The 17,976-nt window shown below is 40.4% G+C and overlaps 1 protein-coding gene across 2 annotated transcripts in view; it reads right to left on the bottom strand.

The window, feature by feature from the left end:
* PTCH1 (patched 1) overlaps positions 1 to 17,976 on the bottom strand; it is a 72,351-nt gene that overhangs the window by 8,744 nt on the left and 45,631 nt on the right. For both annotated transcript variants that reach the window (XM_050913489.1, XM_050913488.1), the window contains exons 13-19: positions 17,465 to 17,583; positions 15,097 to 15,496; positions 14,293 to 14,602; positions 8,502 to 8,644; positions 6,260 to 6,443; positions 4,452 to 4,732; positions 2,775 to 2,912 (exon numbers count right to left, since the gene is read on the bottom strand). In XM_050913489.1, coding sequence (XP_050769446.1) covers positions 2,775 to 2,912; positions 4,452 to 4,732; positions 6,260 to 6,443; positions 8,502 to 8,644; positions 14,293 to 14,602; positions 15,097 to 15,496; positions 17,465 to 17,583 — 1,575 coding nt within the window. The remainder of the gene's footprint in view (positions 1 to 2,774; positions 2,913 to 4,451; positions 4,733 to 6,259; positions 6,444 to 8,501; positions 8,645 to 14,292; positions 14,603 to 15,096; positions 15,497 to 17,464; positions 17,584 to 17,976) is intronic.

Raw genomic sequence — 17,976 nt, 5'->3', positions numbered from 1 at the left:
CTTATTTCCACCTGCAAAGAATTCATTTCATGGTGAAAGCACCTGAGGTGCCAAAATTACAGAACTACTCGTCTCACTCTCATGGGGCCACAGCTTCCATGACTTTTTTTAACACTTCTATTTCACACAAAATAAACGTTTTTGCAACTTCTGCTACTTCAAAGCTAGCAGGCCTATACATACAAAATTGCCTTAGGAACAGTGCTGAACATGATAGTGCCTGAGCAACAATATGACTAGTGAAATGTCTTTCTCCCTCCAACTCCTTAGTGAACAAGCTGTATCAAGAACACTCAAATGCTGTTGTTTCGTATGAATTTGTCTTCTCTGTGTATGACTTATTGGTTTAAGAAGACAAGAACCTCGTTGATCTTCTTGCTGTGATTTATAAGGGCTCTCTCTTGGGCAACTTCTCTACTGCCTATTAAGATACGAGCTCAAGCAGCTGTCTTCCTTTTGGTCCTGGAAGTTAAGTCTCTCTTCTCCAGCGGTTTATTTTCACTTATCTGACAAATTTGGGGTGAAATCAGTCAACACATTAAAAAGTTATTTGGTGGGACAAGCAGACCAAAAATGGGTACATGTGGAGCGAGATTCCCAGCCCTCACTTCCGTAGGTAGCCAAACCATGTATTATTAATCTTTAGTATTGGATTAAAAGTGGTCTGTGGAAAATTAATCTATCCAGGACATTTTACATTCCCATATACATAAATGGATAAAGAATCCCCCTCAGGGTAAAGGCAGCTGTCAATGAGATGACTCACATGAATGGGGGCTATGGGATCTGATCCACAAACATATTAACAAATTATATAAACATATGTATATGTGTCTAATTAAAGGATGCATAATACAAGAGTCCACTATCGATTCAGAATTTATTTGCAGAATTAAAAAAATGAGGTCACAATTCACAAGCCAGAGTAGAGAACTGAGCCACAAGTGGATTGTCAAACACTCTAAAACAAGATCAATTAAGTTCTGCATCAACAGTTCCAGCATTGCCTTTTTTGTTTATGCAACACTGGTTTGACTGTTTATATGCAGGAAGTTCTGTGGAGGTCAGTACTGCTGCTATCATTTGAGGTCTACTAGGCATTCTTTTATTTAAAGCCTACGTTTTAAAGTTTTTGACCCACAGTCAATGTGAAAAAAACAGTTTTCAGTTTGCTTGGCATTTTACCTTCAGCCACAAGTGACTTTTACTTTTTTTTAATATATATAGAGAGATATAAAAAGTCCTGTAAATTAGATTACTTTCTTCCCATTTAGAAACAACTGTTTTGTCCTTTTTTGTTCTAGTTTTCCTGTTTTAAATCTTCACTTCTAAGAAACTGTCATTTCTTTCTTCTTCTTGTAAACTATTAGTTTCTGACACTTCCCAAACTATTGCAAGTCCAAGCAAACAGGTTCATCTCCAAAAGCCTATCCATCCATAGCACTAGGGGAAGAAAAGATGTCACCACTTCAGGGATCCAGTTGCTCCTCTTTAACCTTACCCTACTTCCTCTACGATTTTTCTTAAAATTATTCTTTCCATCCTGCCACTTTATGTGCCCCAACTCTGTACATCATCTACACATTCCCAGTATTTAGCCATCTCCAGTGTGCTAAGATCGCCGTTAGTTCTCCTCTCTTTTTCACTGTCACCAGATCATCTTAGCAGTCTACCAGTCCTCCTTTTGAGTCTAAAAGGCCCACTGCGTTCTCATCCAATGTCACCACCACTTTCCATCCCCCTCCCTTCACTTCTTTTTGGATTGCTACAGTACTAATATACTATAGATTATAGCAGACTACAAGCACCTCCTCCCTGAAATTATATTATATTGACCACTCATCCTTTCCTACTTTGTAATACAGTAAAATTCAAATCCGTGAAGACAATAATATTCTTAAACTATTCTGAAATACCGATCAGAATAGCCTTACAGCAAAATGACTTATGCTGAGTGTGCAAAATGTTGGAAAGGTCAGCGCTGACATTGTCAAATGTGAACACAGAAAAATAGCCCTTTACTCTATTCTTTGTCACCAAACAAAGCAAGATGAGTTTTGCATAGCTTTAACACCCAAAACTGCCCCCTTGTAAGCGCACTGTCATTGCTACGTATTTTTGCACATCAGGTTGATTGAGCTAGGTGATTAGGTGCACTCTAGATTTGGACACTTAACCTTGAAAATGTTGAAAATCTTTATATAAAACATACATTTTTCCCCTCTCTGCTCCTCCTCATCACATTGGAAAACTATTTCCCTACAGACTGCATATTTGTGCCCACTACTAATAGCTGATGGGTTCCGAAAAGAAGGTGTAGATTTTCGAAGTGGAAAATGAATCCAAATACATTCAAATTTTAGTGGTCCAGAGAGATCAAATGACACTGTATGCGATTTTGAGAATCTCCTTTAAAGGCTTCTCTTCCACAAGATACAGAATCTACATGCAAGAGGGAACAAACAGAGTCTGGACTGAAGTAAGGTGCATTAAGAGCTCTGCTTTGTCTATATAGTTGCATCACTCAGACAACTAATGTCACAGGTAACGTATCCCCTCTTATCTCCTGGGAGACTGACTCAATAAATGAACCACCTCATCAAGATCAACTCTGCTCTATCAAGACAAACCAGCTGGCACACGAAACTGTTTGTGACCAATTTCCTTCTGAGAATCATGTCACTGATTTAGGACACTAAGTAAGGATTTGTGATCCTAACATTGCCACCATTTTAGTTTAAAATATTTTGAAAATGCTTCCTGATTTTACGTACCAAAGCAACGTGAACAGTGAATTCCACGCCAATGCCAACAGAAGCAATCAGGATAACCACAGGCACTGCACTCAGCTTTATTCCAATCAGACCCATCATGCCAAACAGCTCCACAGTCATTAGAGCCAGCACCACCACCTAGATGATTTCAAACAGCTGTTAGTAACTTCTTTACTCCAGACATGAAGAGGAAGATATTTCAAAACAACATGCTGACTATAAAACATACTCCTCAAAGCCATCCTACATTCCCAAAGACAAGCTGTTTTTCCTTGTTTCACTGTGCTCAATGGCAATGACTTGCTAAAGAGCCAGTTTAAATCATACTCCTGAGAACCAGTTCACAGACCAAAGCATCAATTTTGTATTGGTTACAATTTATCAGTGATCTGAAAAACAATTTATTCTTCCTCATCATGGATACCCCCCAAAACATACGTTTTCTCTTTTTCACCTGTTTCTTGGACAATCCTTCCACAAAAAGTAACTTTCAACTACCTGTATTGGAATTCTTTTTGTAGAACTGCAAATATAAGTGAGGATGACTTTTGAGTAGGTTTAAAGCCCAGAAGAAAGTGAATGCCATAATCAGCTGATGAGTCTCAGGTTACAGAGGGGCTCTGAGCTTTTAAGATACTTGGAGGGATTGACACCGACCAAGTGAACGCTTAAATCTAAGGGAAAGCTTTTATTTTTCTTTCATCTACCTTGTAAAAAATATTGAGGAAAAGGGAGGGGAGGAAACCTGCAGAATCAACTTTAAAAGTTGCTAAAGCCAAGCAGGAAAAAAATATAGACATACTTATAAAAGCAATGGTGGACTCTGAAAATAAACGCCTTTTCCAAGGGAAAAAAGTATGCACTACAATAAATGATTTTATAAGCTAATGAATCAAGAGTAGTAACATAAATTGCTTGATTAAGTGCTATGAAAAATATTCTAGACTAAACATTTACCTTTTAACATACCTGTCGTATAAACGTACATTACAAAAACTAGTAACTGTTTTATGCTTTTCTACTTCTGGCATTTTATAAACCATACGATAGTTTATGGAATTTAAACATAGGAACATCATCATTCAATTTAACTTGAATGTTTACTGAGAGGCTTATGGTGCCTTGCAGAAAGCATGGAGGAGTATTCTGTTCAGTTCATAATTTTATGGCTCTTTCTCCTCGATAGCTCAGTTACACTCTTTCCACAGTGTGTACCATACAACCTAAGCATTTCAGTTTTTCCAGAAAGACTACATTCAGAAATCAGCGGGAAAATTTACGGGCAAGTTAGTCACAAGCAACTGCCTTGAAAAATAACTGTCTGATAAAAGGGGAGAAGGAATGAATAATTAGAAATAACTTTAATATTTAATAAAGCTCTTAATTTTCCTGTATGTCTTTATTTCTCATGTTAGCATGCATCTGAGCAAGGGCAAAAGTTTATGTACCTTTCTAAGAAACCTTTAAAGCTGCAAAAAAGGTGGCCAAAGGATTAAAGTTATTAAGGTTTGTACCTTTAGCATGAACCCTACCCCCTCAAGTTGAATAAATATATAATGAATGATGCAATATACGTACTCCACCAGAGGCCCAGACATAAACAAAACCTTCCCGGCTACAGCAAGAGCTATGCTGAAAGGAATTTGACTTCAACAAAGACCCTTATAATAAACTTACAATGATCCCAGCCGTCCAGGGGTTTAGGAGGAAGAGGGCACACACCAGAAACGTGCAAGCCAAAACCACGCTAATGGATAAGAGGAGCCAGTGACGAAGCCCAATGTACTGCTCCCAAAACAGGAATGGGTAACCGTTTGGGTAGCTGGCGATCCCCAGGCTGGTGTAGTTACTACAGATAGCTCTCACTTTCTCAATAGCCTCCACAAAGTCAGAAGTTTCACGCAATCCGTTGAGGTAGAAAGGAAACTGAGCATATTCTATGGGCTCAGCTGCTGGAACTAGGAAAAGGATAGCAGTGTTAAAATGTGTGTTTGGAAAAGAAGATGATACACAGAGAGCATGATTAACAAAACACTTTGTTCTCCACAGCAAAATGCTTACAGGTGTTGAATTTAAATTTTACTTCTTTGGAACAAGTGACATTTTAAAAACTCTCCAATAAATTGAAAGCTGAAGCAGTACGGGAGATTACTATATTTTATCACGCAGTGCAATGGGATGAACGCAGTCTACATCAAGTCCCCAGACAATTCTATATAATTTAGCAGATATATTTTAATACATGTATTTAATCCTTATTAGTGTTATAGTGGTTTTTACGGACTACCTGGCCAAAAATCCCTAACTGCAATATAAAGCAGAAGATCACATCTTCTTAAACATTTTATCCAAATGCTCTTCTTTTATGCAAGTGCAGTTCCTTTGAAATCAAAGGTCATTTCCCTGAGATTAATTGAGGTCCACTGACACAAAACGAGAGAAAAATTACGCTCGATCAGGCTGGTTGGTTTTTAAGATTTCCACTGAATATTTTGAAAGTCAGATTCAGAAATCCATGCTCTGTTACTGATGCAAATGACTGGGAAAAATCCCTAATACAAAAGTAATAGTTTACTGAGGAAATACATAACTTTTTATCCTTTAATACTTTGACAAACCAACACTCTCCATACTTCTTTTTGAGCATACTGGTAAGTCTACTGTATGACAAGGAAAAAAAAGCTTCCACAACAGGCATTTTGTTACTGCCGTTGTGTGTTCCAGACCCTGCAGGGTCATTCAGTTGACTTGCTAAACATGATTTGCCCTATTATAATCTCAACTATAAATTTTCATTAAGACAAGACTTGGCTGACTGCCACAAAGCTCTAGGGTTCGGATACACTGAAGCACAGCTAGCTGGTTACCCAATCACATTTCCAAGTGCACCAGTCCTCCCCTGTATGCCCTCTCCCCTTCCCCACTGGTGTCCAACTAGCAATCCTCCCAATAAATTGAAAGCTGAAGCAAAGCAATGTGAACTGGCATAGGTGCTCAGGAAAACAGTGAATGGCATGGAATGGGACTGCTTCCCTGCCTAAGTAGCTCTTCTACCATATCACTGTTGGTAGCTTAGCATATGAACTAACTTGATAAAAATCCCTCAGGTATTAAGGACTGAGGATAAACGTGATATAATCTCAGTGATGAAATTTCAGAATGACGTAGGCAGCAATTTCATGCAATCTCCAGGTTTCTCTCACAGCCAGAACTATCAGGTGACACTAAAAAGCAATGCTTACTATAAGTTTTTACAGCTTTAAACTGTTATAAAACTCATTTTTCAACACGATAAAACCCTGCAGTGGTGCCACATTTGCAATGGTCCACAGGTCTCCTAAGACTACAGAGTAACACAATATATTGTCCTGTTTACGCTTCTGAGCCCTGTGCAGCATCAGCCAACCACAGAGTTACTGGTTCTTGAAGGGAGGAGTTGGGGCACTTATATAAACTGTAAGACATTACGATGAAATGCTACTTACTTCTCAGCCTTGTTTCTGGCATATAGTCTGCTTTGTCATGGACCCACTCTGGGCGGTGAGGCCGGATGTTGGCTTGCGAGGCAGCATAGGCCACAGGGTCATTGCTAACCCAGGCTGTCAGGTAGATGTAGAAAGCATTTGGGTTAATGATTCCATCCGCATCCACCAGACGCTGTTTAGTCAACTGCAAAATTAAAAAAATTAGAAGCCTTTCAGAATGAGTTCTGCTTTTGGGGCTCTTGCAGCAAAGCTTTCAGCAAACGGCCTGGAGATGCAACACACATATAGGATGGGAAAAGCAAGACAGTATGAATCTTCACTTGAAGGGACTTATCAGTAAACTATTGTTTGACAATGAAAAAAATCTAAAAAACTACAGTGACAGTAGAAAGTGGTTATTTATAAATTAGTACTCATATAATATTTACAATAACCACTAAATCAGCAGATGGTTCCAGAATAGACTGAACCAATTAAATCCAAATTCTGAAAGCCTGCAGCCAAGAGTGAAAAACAACCAAGTTGAAGAAACATATTTAAAGACAGGGAAAGAAAACCTGGCAAGAGTCCCTATACACGTCTGTGTGCAGTTAACCTCTGTTGTTAACACTGAAGGAAATGCCACCCAGTAAATGGAGGAGAGCTATAAAAATAAAACAACATCTGTATAAATTTTGCTAACACTTGCCTCCTATGACCTATGTATTCAGAAAATGCCCAGCGTCAAGAAAGCAGACGAGTGCCCTGTGTTATTTGGGTCACTGTGGGCAAATGCATCTGTGGGGTAAACAGCAGTGGTACACTTCTAGGGTTCTGTAGCCAAATCCTGCACAGCTAGAGCTCTGACAGAGGACTCTGTGGGTGAAAAGTATTACTGGGGTTTTTTGTTTTGTTTATTTAAAATTCTGGCTCAGCTCCAGTTTCAGGTCTTTTTAATGAAATGAAAAACAACAGTGACAGCAGTTAAAAAAAAAAAGCTGGATTCCAAGGATCTGGATTCAATTAGTCCACAGGATATGCAACAACTGTATGTCTTCAAGCTGTCTCTGGAACTGCACAGTACAGCGCTCAGCCCCTGTGGGTGCACCGCACTTTTCTCCCTCCCAGGCACAGGAAATTATATCAGCAGCTGCAGTCCAATCGCATTTGTTCCACGGCGTACCTGGTACACTCTGCTAAACAAAATCTCACTGAAGGTTTTCTCTTCAACTCCCTTTCTTTCCTTAATTCATAGCTGAAGCTTCATTCAGACCTGACAGCATGTTGCATGTTGCTATACAGCAGTGTGTTTTACACACCATAGTAACTTTGAACAATGTACTCCGTAAATCTGTCACCTTTAATGCCAGGAAAAAAAGAAAGACAATAAGCAGATCTGCCAAGAAGCTCATTAGAAAGACTATTTTTCTACCTGAAAGCACAGCGAGTCAATGATGATTCTAAGAGAGGAGAAGTTAGGTTATTGCAGAATTTCTTCTTAGAGGTTTGAAATCTAATTTTAGTGTAAGCAGTCAACGTAATGTGTTTCTACCTACCAATGGCTACAGCAAATGCGGTCACATGCTGTGATAACCTTGCAAAAGAACCTCAGACATTATTTAGGCAGCTCAAACAACTGCCATGCTTCGTTCTACAACAGTATAGCTGTATTTAGTGATGATGGTACAAGAACATGATACAGCATGTAACAATTTCAGTCCCCTTCCACTATCATTCATCAACATCTTTTTTTAAATGATATGTTTTGCATAAATCGGTAGGAACTAACCAAATAATTGCAAATGCTAGACTCAAAGCCACAGCAGAAAGCTGAACAAAGGTCAACCCTATAAGGCAATCTGATTCCAATCAGAAACAATGCCACTTAGGGCAACAAGGCTAACGTTGGCTCTGTCCGGTATAGGACTAGGCTCCATCTACCTGTGCATGCAACAAAGCATTCTTCACAACATTTTCAGTGGAAACTGAGTGTGTCTGACACAGGAGAAGCACTGAACACACACCAACCAGTAATAATCAAGGGCAGGCGTTCCGAGTCTTGATTTTGAACCTTTGCAACACCGGCCACACTGCAGCTAACAAGTGGCTTCAGCAAAGTCAGTGAGGCCATGCAGTAAGGTGTAACTCAGGCATTCAATGCATAAAGATGAAAAAAGAGACTACGGCATGCTCTTTGCACCTCCTCCCACTCCTGATGACTTGTGTGTTCCTGTATAAACCAGTATGGACTATGATACAGTACCTGGCTGATGTCAATGGGCTTTGCTCGGTTGCCTGTTTGTACCAAGAGTTTGTAAGCCAAAACAGCATCATCAGATCCATTTTTATAATTGTTGTAAGTGATCTTCCCAGTTTCCCAGTCGCTGTCAAATGCATCCTGAAGTCCTGAAGAATTAAGGAAGGCAAAGGGAAGACAGAACAAGCAGGTAGGCAATCACTCTTAGAAACAAATTTCAGTAGGAAGAAAGAATAAGGACTCTTTTTAATAGCTGAATCAGGAAGAAAATTATCCACCTGCCACCTCCTGAATTTGGGGCTCTTCATTCACTGTCAGTGTGTGGGAATGTAAAAGTACCAGTTGCATGTACAGTATTTTGCCCAAAGAAAGGCAGGGGAAGCAAGAAAGTGCAAGGGAGAAGCCTCAACAGTCTTCCCATGTTGTGCAGACCAGCAAAGCTGAGCTAGCAAGCTGCCGATGCAACGCGCGCTAGTGTAAACCAGCTTCCCCTCAAGGCAAAGAGGACATCTTGGATGGGATTAGGACCCTCTGGTCCTGTGTCCTTCTCAAAGCCTTTGACAGCAACCTAGCACTCTGCTTGGAAAAGTATATGGGGAAGAGTTAAGCTTGTCTAGAATAAAAAGTGGTTTTCCTCATGAACCACAATTCCAGAATCATCACACTCAGAACTCCATAAGCATATTTGCACTTATCACCTCTTTCATACACACCCTCCTTAAAACAAAGCTGAAGTCTTGCCCTCACCTGGATGGTGCCAGAACAGAAAAGAGCTGAGTACAGCCCTGATGAAACTTCACCGCCTACCGTGGACTTAAAACCAGAGGAGGCACTTAGTCCGTTACCTAGAAGGGAAACACTCTCCGTACTCCCCTCTGCCTCACCAAAACCCTGGACGAGTGCACTGAGCCACAGAGGAGGACACACACCGCTCTCATTAACTGTTTTGGGCTACTGCAGAGCACTGAGGCAATAGCTTCTACGATATAACCAGAAATTCCACTACAAGGGGAAAAAAAACCACACTCAAACTTTCAACTTCAAACAGCAACTCAGCTGCTCCTCGAGCACAGCATGAGTGAACACGATTTTGTCAATTTGTTCCATCTGTTCAACTTGTGCAGCTAATACAAGACGTGGGATCTGCTGCCAGCACATGTAAAGATCACAGCCAACACCTATTCACTCTAAACTGTTATTTTCCTCCTTGCCACCCTTCAAGGGGGAGGGAATACCTCACAGCACAAATTTGGATCAGATTTAGTACAGGACGCCACAGCCCAGTACAAGGAGGCTCTGTGCAAGCAGATGACAAACCGCATGTCCAGGGAAGGGAAGGAAAAGGCTGGGGGAGTGGCGATGGAGGAAATCGCAGACCCACCTCGCAGCTGTGCTGAGGAGCTGTAATGAAAACCGTCATTACAGATCGGATAGGTTAGCTACAGCTGTATGGAGATAAGAGCACTGGAAGAGAAAACACACCTGGCTGACACCGCTTCCAGGCTGGAGTACCTGCTCCCATTTACAAACTCATCCCCTTTCCCTTAGAAAACTGCCTCCCATGTTGTCCTGCCAAATCGTACCCACTTGTGAAGCCAACAGGCTGAGAACAAGCGATGACAGAAGCCTGCCAGATCTCCACATGCAGCCCTCTGGCACCTGCCCAGGAGGAGGACAATTTGCCATCAGGTTTTCTGGCATCACCAAAGGACTTCGAGGCACCCTTTAAAAAAGCATTGTTTGCTGGTGCCCTCAGAGAGGGGAAAACATTGCTTATGCCATGCAAAAATACCAAGCCATCTCTCCTGTGCCAAGTTCAGCTCCACGTCAGTCTCAGAAAGTGGCCAGGTGAGAGCATTTGTGCTATCATACCAGTCATGTGAAAGACAACTTTGGGAGGTTAAGAGGAGGCTGTCAAAAAAGCACGTGGGAAAGAAGGAGGCCACCAAAGAACAGCTGAACTTACAGTAAAAATGGCTCCCTTCAGCAGCAGCAGCACACAAATTGCTATGATGGACAGCATGTGGGGGCAGAGCTTTCAGACTAAGATCCAACCCTTGTCAGGGGGCTCCACAGACACACAATAACAAATATATCCATTGGCATGTGACATTACCAATTTGTGGTTGCAAGGTACTTCAATAAAGGGCATGTACATTTAACATTACTGCAGTGGGCGAAAACTCAGCTCTCTCGCATCTCCACTCCTCCCGTTCTCACAAGTTTGGTCATCCCTCAAACCCTGCTCCCTTTTGTATCTTTATTCCTTAGCTGGCTTAACCACTTTACGCTCTGGGTTATTTTATTACTGACCTTGCTGAAACTGAAAGTCTGCGGAAAGAACACCAAGAAACCACTATCAGTTGTCCTTAATTTCTAAAGAATTTCAGAATTTCAATAATTAAAATTTCCCATAACAGTTTGAAATTAATAGCAGAGTTGCTGCTTTCAAAGCAAACAATACTTCCGTTATAAACTGTTCATACCAATGATTTTAAGATATTTAATCTTTTATAAATGGGGTTAATGAAATGTTTCTGGGCAGAAAGATAAAAGTAACTTGTTGACCTCTTTCTGCAGAGAAGTCATATAAATAAAGGGAATTTTTAAAAACTTATATATGGCATTTTTTTGTATCAGCAGTCACTTTTGCTTAATGCTTCAGAAGAAAGTGAAATCCTCCAAAATTATGTGGGATGCAGGAATGGGGGTGAGGAAGGAATTCCTACTGACTCATGTGAACAGCTGGCACCATGAAACACAAGATAAGATTACCCTTTGTAAAAACAAGCCTCATTACACGCCATCAGGGAATTCAAGCTACCTCATTTACATTCAGTCACTTAAAAAAATAATGTTAACATTTCCAGTTTAAATGAATGATTAGTGTTAACTTTTCTTCTGTTGCATTTTCAGTAACAGAAAATACGCTAACATGATATGATACCAGAAAGCAAAATACAAGGGAACCTCTGAAAAAAGAAATGCGTTAGGCTGAAGGCACGCCACTGCTAGTAAACGAGGAGAAATGTACAGCTAAGACCAGGGAGGCCTTCTTGATAAAAAATGCTTTTGTTCACATGCTGTTGCTTCCCTCATTCTGCCGGACAAATGAGTGCATGTCAGAAGGCCATCTTGAGCCATTAATCTCTAGCACTGAATTCCCAGTCAAGTTGGCAGGAACTAGCCATGAAGTTCAAAGTTGTCCCTACTTCGATTATCCTGCTCCTCCAGCATGTAAAAATGCACCAGTAGAACTGTTCCCATCTCACAGAGGATCCTCCCTGAATCCAGCCTAAAACTGTACCTTGTTTGTAAATTCTGTTTTCACCTTCCCTACCCTTTACTCCCGCAGCATCAGCCCCAGTTGGTAACCATCAGGTATTATTCTGTCTGTTAGTGTCTGCACCTTGAGATAATTCCCTAACTATGACAAGTGTGGCAGCTTTCAGTCTAACAGTTTAGTTCCCCCCTGTTACATCAATGCCCTGTACCATTTTAAAACATAACTTCTTTCTATTGATACATCTCAACATCCTTCTTCTTTACAGCTTTGTGAATGCAGTATCACACTCTGTGAAGACAGCCCTGCATCTTTACAAAGCAGCTGGTTTGTATTAATTTTGCCCCTCTCAGGGAAGGTGGGGAGGAGGGGTAAGGATACAGACCTATATGCTAATTAGTAATCATAATGATTAATTCTAAAGCCGGGGGTGATCAACGGGACAAGCAATGCGCCTTCTGTCACAGGGCTGGCACGTCCACTTGAACCACCACAAGTCACGGCTTCCTGGAGTCTCCCTGATCGTTACAGTATAACATTTTAGCTCCGTGCACCCTGTCAGTATATCCATGGTACCAGGAATACTCACAGCTCCTCTAGTGGACGAAAAGCGGAGGACAAGGAAGAATGACAAGGCAGGCTAATGTGGGCTGGAAGGGGAAATGTAACTACGGGCAATAAGAAGAGAATAGGAACACCCCTAAGAGAAGAGCAGATCTAGAAAGGTCACGTATGAGCATTGTCATACAGCACAGAGAAGGAGACGTGCAGGCCCTTGGCACTGGGCCAGGGCCACACAAACAGTCCTTAGCACAAGGAGGTGATTACAAAGAGGACAGGGAGGCATCCAAAGTGGAAGAGGTTCGGGAAAATATGTGGTGGGCCTGAAAGAGGGGCAATGGGAATGTGAGCACCCCTGGCAGCAACGCCAAGTGGGCTAGCCTCCAGCGTTTCACTCTGAGAAGCCAGCAAGGGAGCAGATCCAAGGGTACCTCTTCCCAACTTTATCATCAGCAGACTGTGCTGAGGTTCAGCGCTAATATGTGAAGATCCTGAACACGATCTCAGATTTCCATCTACCTCACAGGTTTGGGGGCAGGGGGGAAGGTGGAAGGGGGAACACCAGACACATTTTTTCCTACTGTTTTGGAACAAGAACAAAAAATACCCACAAAAGAAATAAAATAAACAGCAGAGGTACAAGAGAATTTGGAAAAGCATGTAGAAAGATGCTTGCTTAGAAATCTAGAAAGTATAGTAAGGTTCCAATCCAGCAAAACATCTAAGCTATGTTGAATTTTCTTCCTGCCAGTAATACCTTCCCTTACAGCTCAATATGCTTACGTGAGCAAAATATTTTAAGGAAAACTTCCAGTAAGTAGACTGTAATGAATGGATCCAATATATTTAAAAACCATTAAAACCCCAAAGCTAATACCTGAAATACTGCTTTGCATGATTTATCAGTGCATTAAACACACAGAAAACTTGATCATTTTGTTTAGATGCGTCACGTAGATGCATCCGCTTTCCTACTATTGCCCAATGTATTTTCAGAAGGAATAAAATACCCCAAATACTGGCAGTTACCTACATGTTCTCTAAGAATCCCGGGCTGCACTGGTTGTCTGTAAACAGTTAAGGTTAAAACTTACAGTCTCACTAGGTCAGCACAATTTATTTTTCTGTTGGCAAAAGCTTCCTGGAGATTCTCCCAACAGAAAGACAGAGGTAGGACAGAAGTACTCCTGGGCAGAATATGTTTGCTGTTAAATTTGCTGAGATGTAACAGTACTATTTATTTTAAATACAAAACATTTATTTGTCTCAACATGTGTAATTGTAGTATCTTTAATACCTTTAATAAGCTGACTTCAATATAATTATCATCATAGTACCTGAAAGGCTATGCCTTCTCTTGTCTTCCCCCAGCCCCTTACAATTCAGCGCAGAAAAAGCAGCACCATAGAAACAGTGAGGATACTTGACTGGAAATCTAGAATGTATAGTAAGTTCCCAATCCAACAAAACACATAAGCCACACTGAATTTTCTTCATGCTAGCAGTCCCAGCTGAAGCCAACAGGATCACTCATGTACTGAAAGTTAAGCCTGTGCCAAAATACATCACCGGACGGGGACTTTTCATTTACTGTTCTCAAAACACTCAGCAAACATTTATTTTCCCAAGACAGTGGGCCATATTTGTCCATTAATTATAAAGCAGAACTCATTAGCTGCTTAGAAATTAATGGCATGAGATGGCCTCTCATGGATATAATCTCTTAAACTTTCAAAACCATCTTACTGGGGAGTAAACTTAGCCACAAAGAATTTAAGTGTCCTGCTGGAGAAACAGCAAGTCAACATGCCGAGTTCGGATCAGCACCTAGGCGTTCTCCCTCCTACTCGCAGTCTTTAACCGTGTGACTATATTTGAAGAGGGGAGCATTACTAGCATGAACAAGTGGTTACTACTGTAGAATTAAGAAAAGCTCATGCAACTCTCTCTTACCTTGCAGCCAGTCTCGAAAGTAGTGCAACCACATTTTGGGAAGCTGCCTATCCTCTTCCAACAAAACGTATGTCACATTGCTGAAACTTCTGTGAAGTTCATAAAGTAAGTGCTGGACATTTGGGTAGTCTGCTTTCTGTGTCACAATATACATGTTGTAGAACGAAAAGTACTTGAACTGTGCGGCAATAAAGTCGTATTCCCGTGTCTCCCGTGGTACAATGTCTGTGAGATCTAGTCCATCTCTCACTCGGGTAGTTCCATAAAGACTGAGCCCAAGTAAACCCAGAAAAAGAAAAATAACCACAATCTGCAACAAAATGAAAATGCATTTGGTTTTAGGTTTCTAAAGAAACTAACAATTCATAATGGCACACTAAAAAGCCAGGTTCAAAATTAACACCCATCAGTCTACTTTAAGGCTTTTATTTCTTCTTTTTTCCATACACATACATACTACAAGGCCAAGCTAATTCGTGCTTTACTGAAGGGGCTCTGCATCATGGATAAGAAATCTATATTGTAATGAAGTTTAAAAGTGGCTTTAGTTTCACTATTCACAAGCTCATGTTACTGGTAAGTCACCAAAATCCTCACTCGTAACTTATATTTGAAAAGTATGTCTCTACAGCACTCACAAGATAAAACTTTTAAAGTATGAAATTAGCTGTAAAATTATTAAGAATTGTTATTCCAAAATAATTCCATTTATTCCTTATATTTAGTACCACTGCCAGGATCATTTTATTACTGGGCAAGGCAGAAGTCTATTTTTGAAAAACAGGTAAATAGTTCCCCATTTACCTTAGCTTTTGGTTTTAGGAGAAGAGGAGCATAATGCTTTTCTGCAAAAGATGAGAGTGTCCACTTCGTACAGGGTGGCTCAAGGCAATGCATACTGGAGTCTGAGAATTGGGAAAGCAAATCCCTCGTCGAGCTTGTGCTTTCTGGGCTCTGGCAGCTAAGATTGTCTTGTGTCACTGTCACTGGCTGCACAGATATTTCTGAGCGAGGCTCTGCTGTGGTGTAGTACACCTGCGTATGAGGATCGTATTCCGTGCGCAACTGCACTGTAGACTGCATTGTAATTTGAGTTTCATGTGCAAAACTGTGACTGCTGTACGGGGGTGGAGGACTGTAGCAAGTATTGTCATTTTCCGCATATGCTTGAGGCTCAATCTGAATCACTCTAGTGACACACGGGCTGTAAGAGAAGAGAAAACCATCTGTTTGCATTTAGATACATCTTTATTTTAATCAGACTAGATAGGATAACCTGCTTCCATCTGAGACTGCTTCTACTACTATTAGATGGTTTACATTAATTAAGTGTAACGCTTTGATGTGAATTTTATTCTACACCTTTAGGAAACATTTCTCAGACATGGTTCAAAGTGTAGGCCTCTAAGAATATGTGCACATTTCTTGTGCTCAGGGAAGAAGGAACCAACATCTGTCTGAAGACATTGACATCTACCCACACCACTCCATTAATTACACTGGCTAATCCGGTCAATACCCAGGTAGTTGCACACACTCTGAATGCACAATATGTGTGTGAGTTTGCATTTACGTGCCCATGCTGAGAATTAAACTATTTAGATCAAAATGCAAACATATGACATACTGAGTTCTTCTGTTTAGAACTATTAAAGTAACTGTTAAATAATATTTGGGCCTTCTGGATAAGATCTCAGACTTTTGGGAGGCAGGTTGAAACCACTTGCCATATACTGATTGAATGTTTTAAAAATTAGGTAAACATAGGCAAGGATTAATTCCTAAGAAGGATGGGCAACATGAAGAGACAAAATTACAGAAGTAATTGAAGCATTCCCTTTATTTTAGTCTACACAAGATCCTAACAGATACCTAGTTTATAATAAAAAAATTATCAGAGACAAACCTCTTCCTGTAAATGAGAAATGACAAATTGATGATAGAAAACACTATCAGAGGTTTTTCACCAAGTGGACAAATCCTACAAAAACAAGAGGAATTCAGAATGTTGCCTACCTAAACAAAGCAAGCTCTCATTAACTGCATTTCTTCATATGTAAATGGGCCCGAATTCTGATAAGCATTTGGTGCAACTTTAGACGAGGGAACAAATGGAAGGTCTGATTGCGCTGTATTTCTGAGAATCAGGGCTCCAAAATTCAAGCACATTAGGCCATCAACTGAAACTATGACTGAATCAGAAAGTAGGAGTCCTAGCTTGGGATCAACTCTCTGTTCTAACCACTCCCTCAAAAACAAATTTAAGAAAGTGCTTTCTCTCTTTGACATTAAAATTAAGATGTCAAACTATGTCAGCTCCTAGGTGGGTGTAAAAGGCTAAGATGACACAAGGTGGATTCTCCACGTCCTCGTTATGACAGTAAGAGTACATGTGTAGAAATACAGTTGATCCTCTTCATTGCAGGCAAAACCAAAAACTAAGGTAGAAAACATGCTTAATTTCCAAGCAGTGGCTCCACTGATGATAGTAGACGACTCCTAACCCCACTCTACACTCAGACCTAGCTGTGTATCAGGTAAAAGTCTGCGTATACACTCTTTAGAATGGCAGTACTACCATTCTAAATTATTATTGCAGCCATAACAGAAACTTTATCAAGCATTAGCCTGTGATGGTACTGATCCTCCTGCATTCCTCATAGTCCTAAGAAAAACTCAGCTAAGGGGAAGTCATTTTACAGTTCATATATTATGTTTATGTATTTAAGCTTAAAGGCATAAAAAGCATAAAAATTAGCACATAGTGATTAACTGTAAGTAAGGCTTCTCAGTACCCTGAGTTATATACAGTCTTCCAAGATTACTCAGTACTAGTACTGGACACTTTGCAGTATCCCACAACATTCTAAAAATACTTGGAAGATATTCCTAAAGCACAGATCTTTTATTTGCTTTCAAAAAGTTGTCCTCCAACAGTCAAAATGAACATATGTATGAATGAAGGGGGGGAAGAGGGGGAGGTATTTTAACTTTTCCCCTCAGTCAGGTAAAAACCAAGGTAGCAAATGTAAGTCACTAGCAATGAAATCATAACAATAACATACTGAGCCTGCTGCAATGAAGAACTCCCACTCCTCACAAGGAATGGTAGCACTGACTGGTGACCATAAAAAGGACACACCTCATACATCAATCTATCACACATTCTCACCTTGTAAAACAGCAGAATATATCCAGTCTCCTGTCTTCCCGACGATAAAGGTCCATGCTCAGGATAGCAGGAAAAATCAGCAGAACCATAGCAAAGTTGAATACCACCACCACTGCTGCCTAGAGATCAATCATAGAAGTGGTGTCGTTACTAAGCTTCATGTAGGGCATCAGCTTTCCAAAGCATAAAACTTCCTTTCAATTCTCATCTGTTCACTCATTTATCATGTCAACCCATCAGATGCTTTCAAACTTTTCCCTGAGGAGACTGGGAGATACACTTTTACGTTCCCGTTTCATCATGGTAGGCCTATTGTAGTTAATTAATTTCTTTTAATAAACTTCACATTATTCTAATAAATCTGTGCCTGGAGATGTGGTGATGATTTTTTAAGTGGAAAAACACAGTCAACAAATCGTACTTTTGCATGAGATTCTGCCATATTTAGAGTCTCACAGTAGAAAAAGATGGAAGCAAAAGCAAACCTGGAACTAGAACTGAAGTTCTCACAT

The sequence above is a fragment of the Gymnogyps californianus genome, chromosome Z, assembly GCF_018139145.2.
Source record: "Gymnogyps californianus isolate 813 chromosome Z, ASM1813914v2, whole genome shotgun sequence".
In the NCBI taxonomy this organism is placed as follows: Eukaryota; Metazoa; Chordata; class Aves; order Accipitriformes; family Cathartidae; genus Gymnogyps; species Gymnogyps californianus.
Note: the sequence above shows the minus strand (reverse complement) of the source record. Positions and strands in the feature narration are given on the sequence as shown.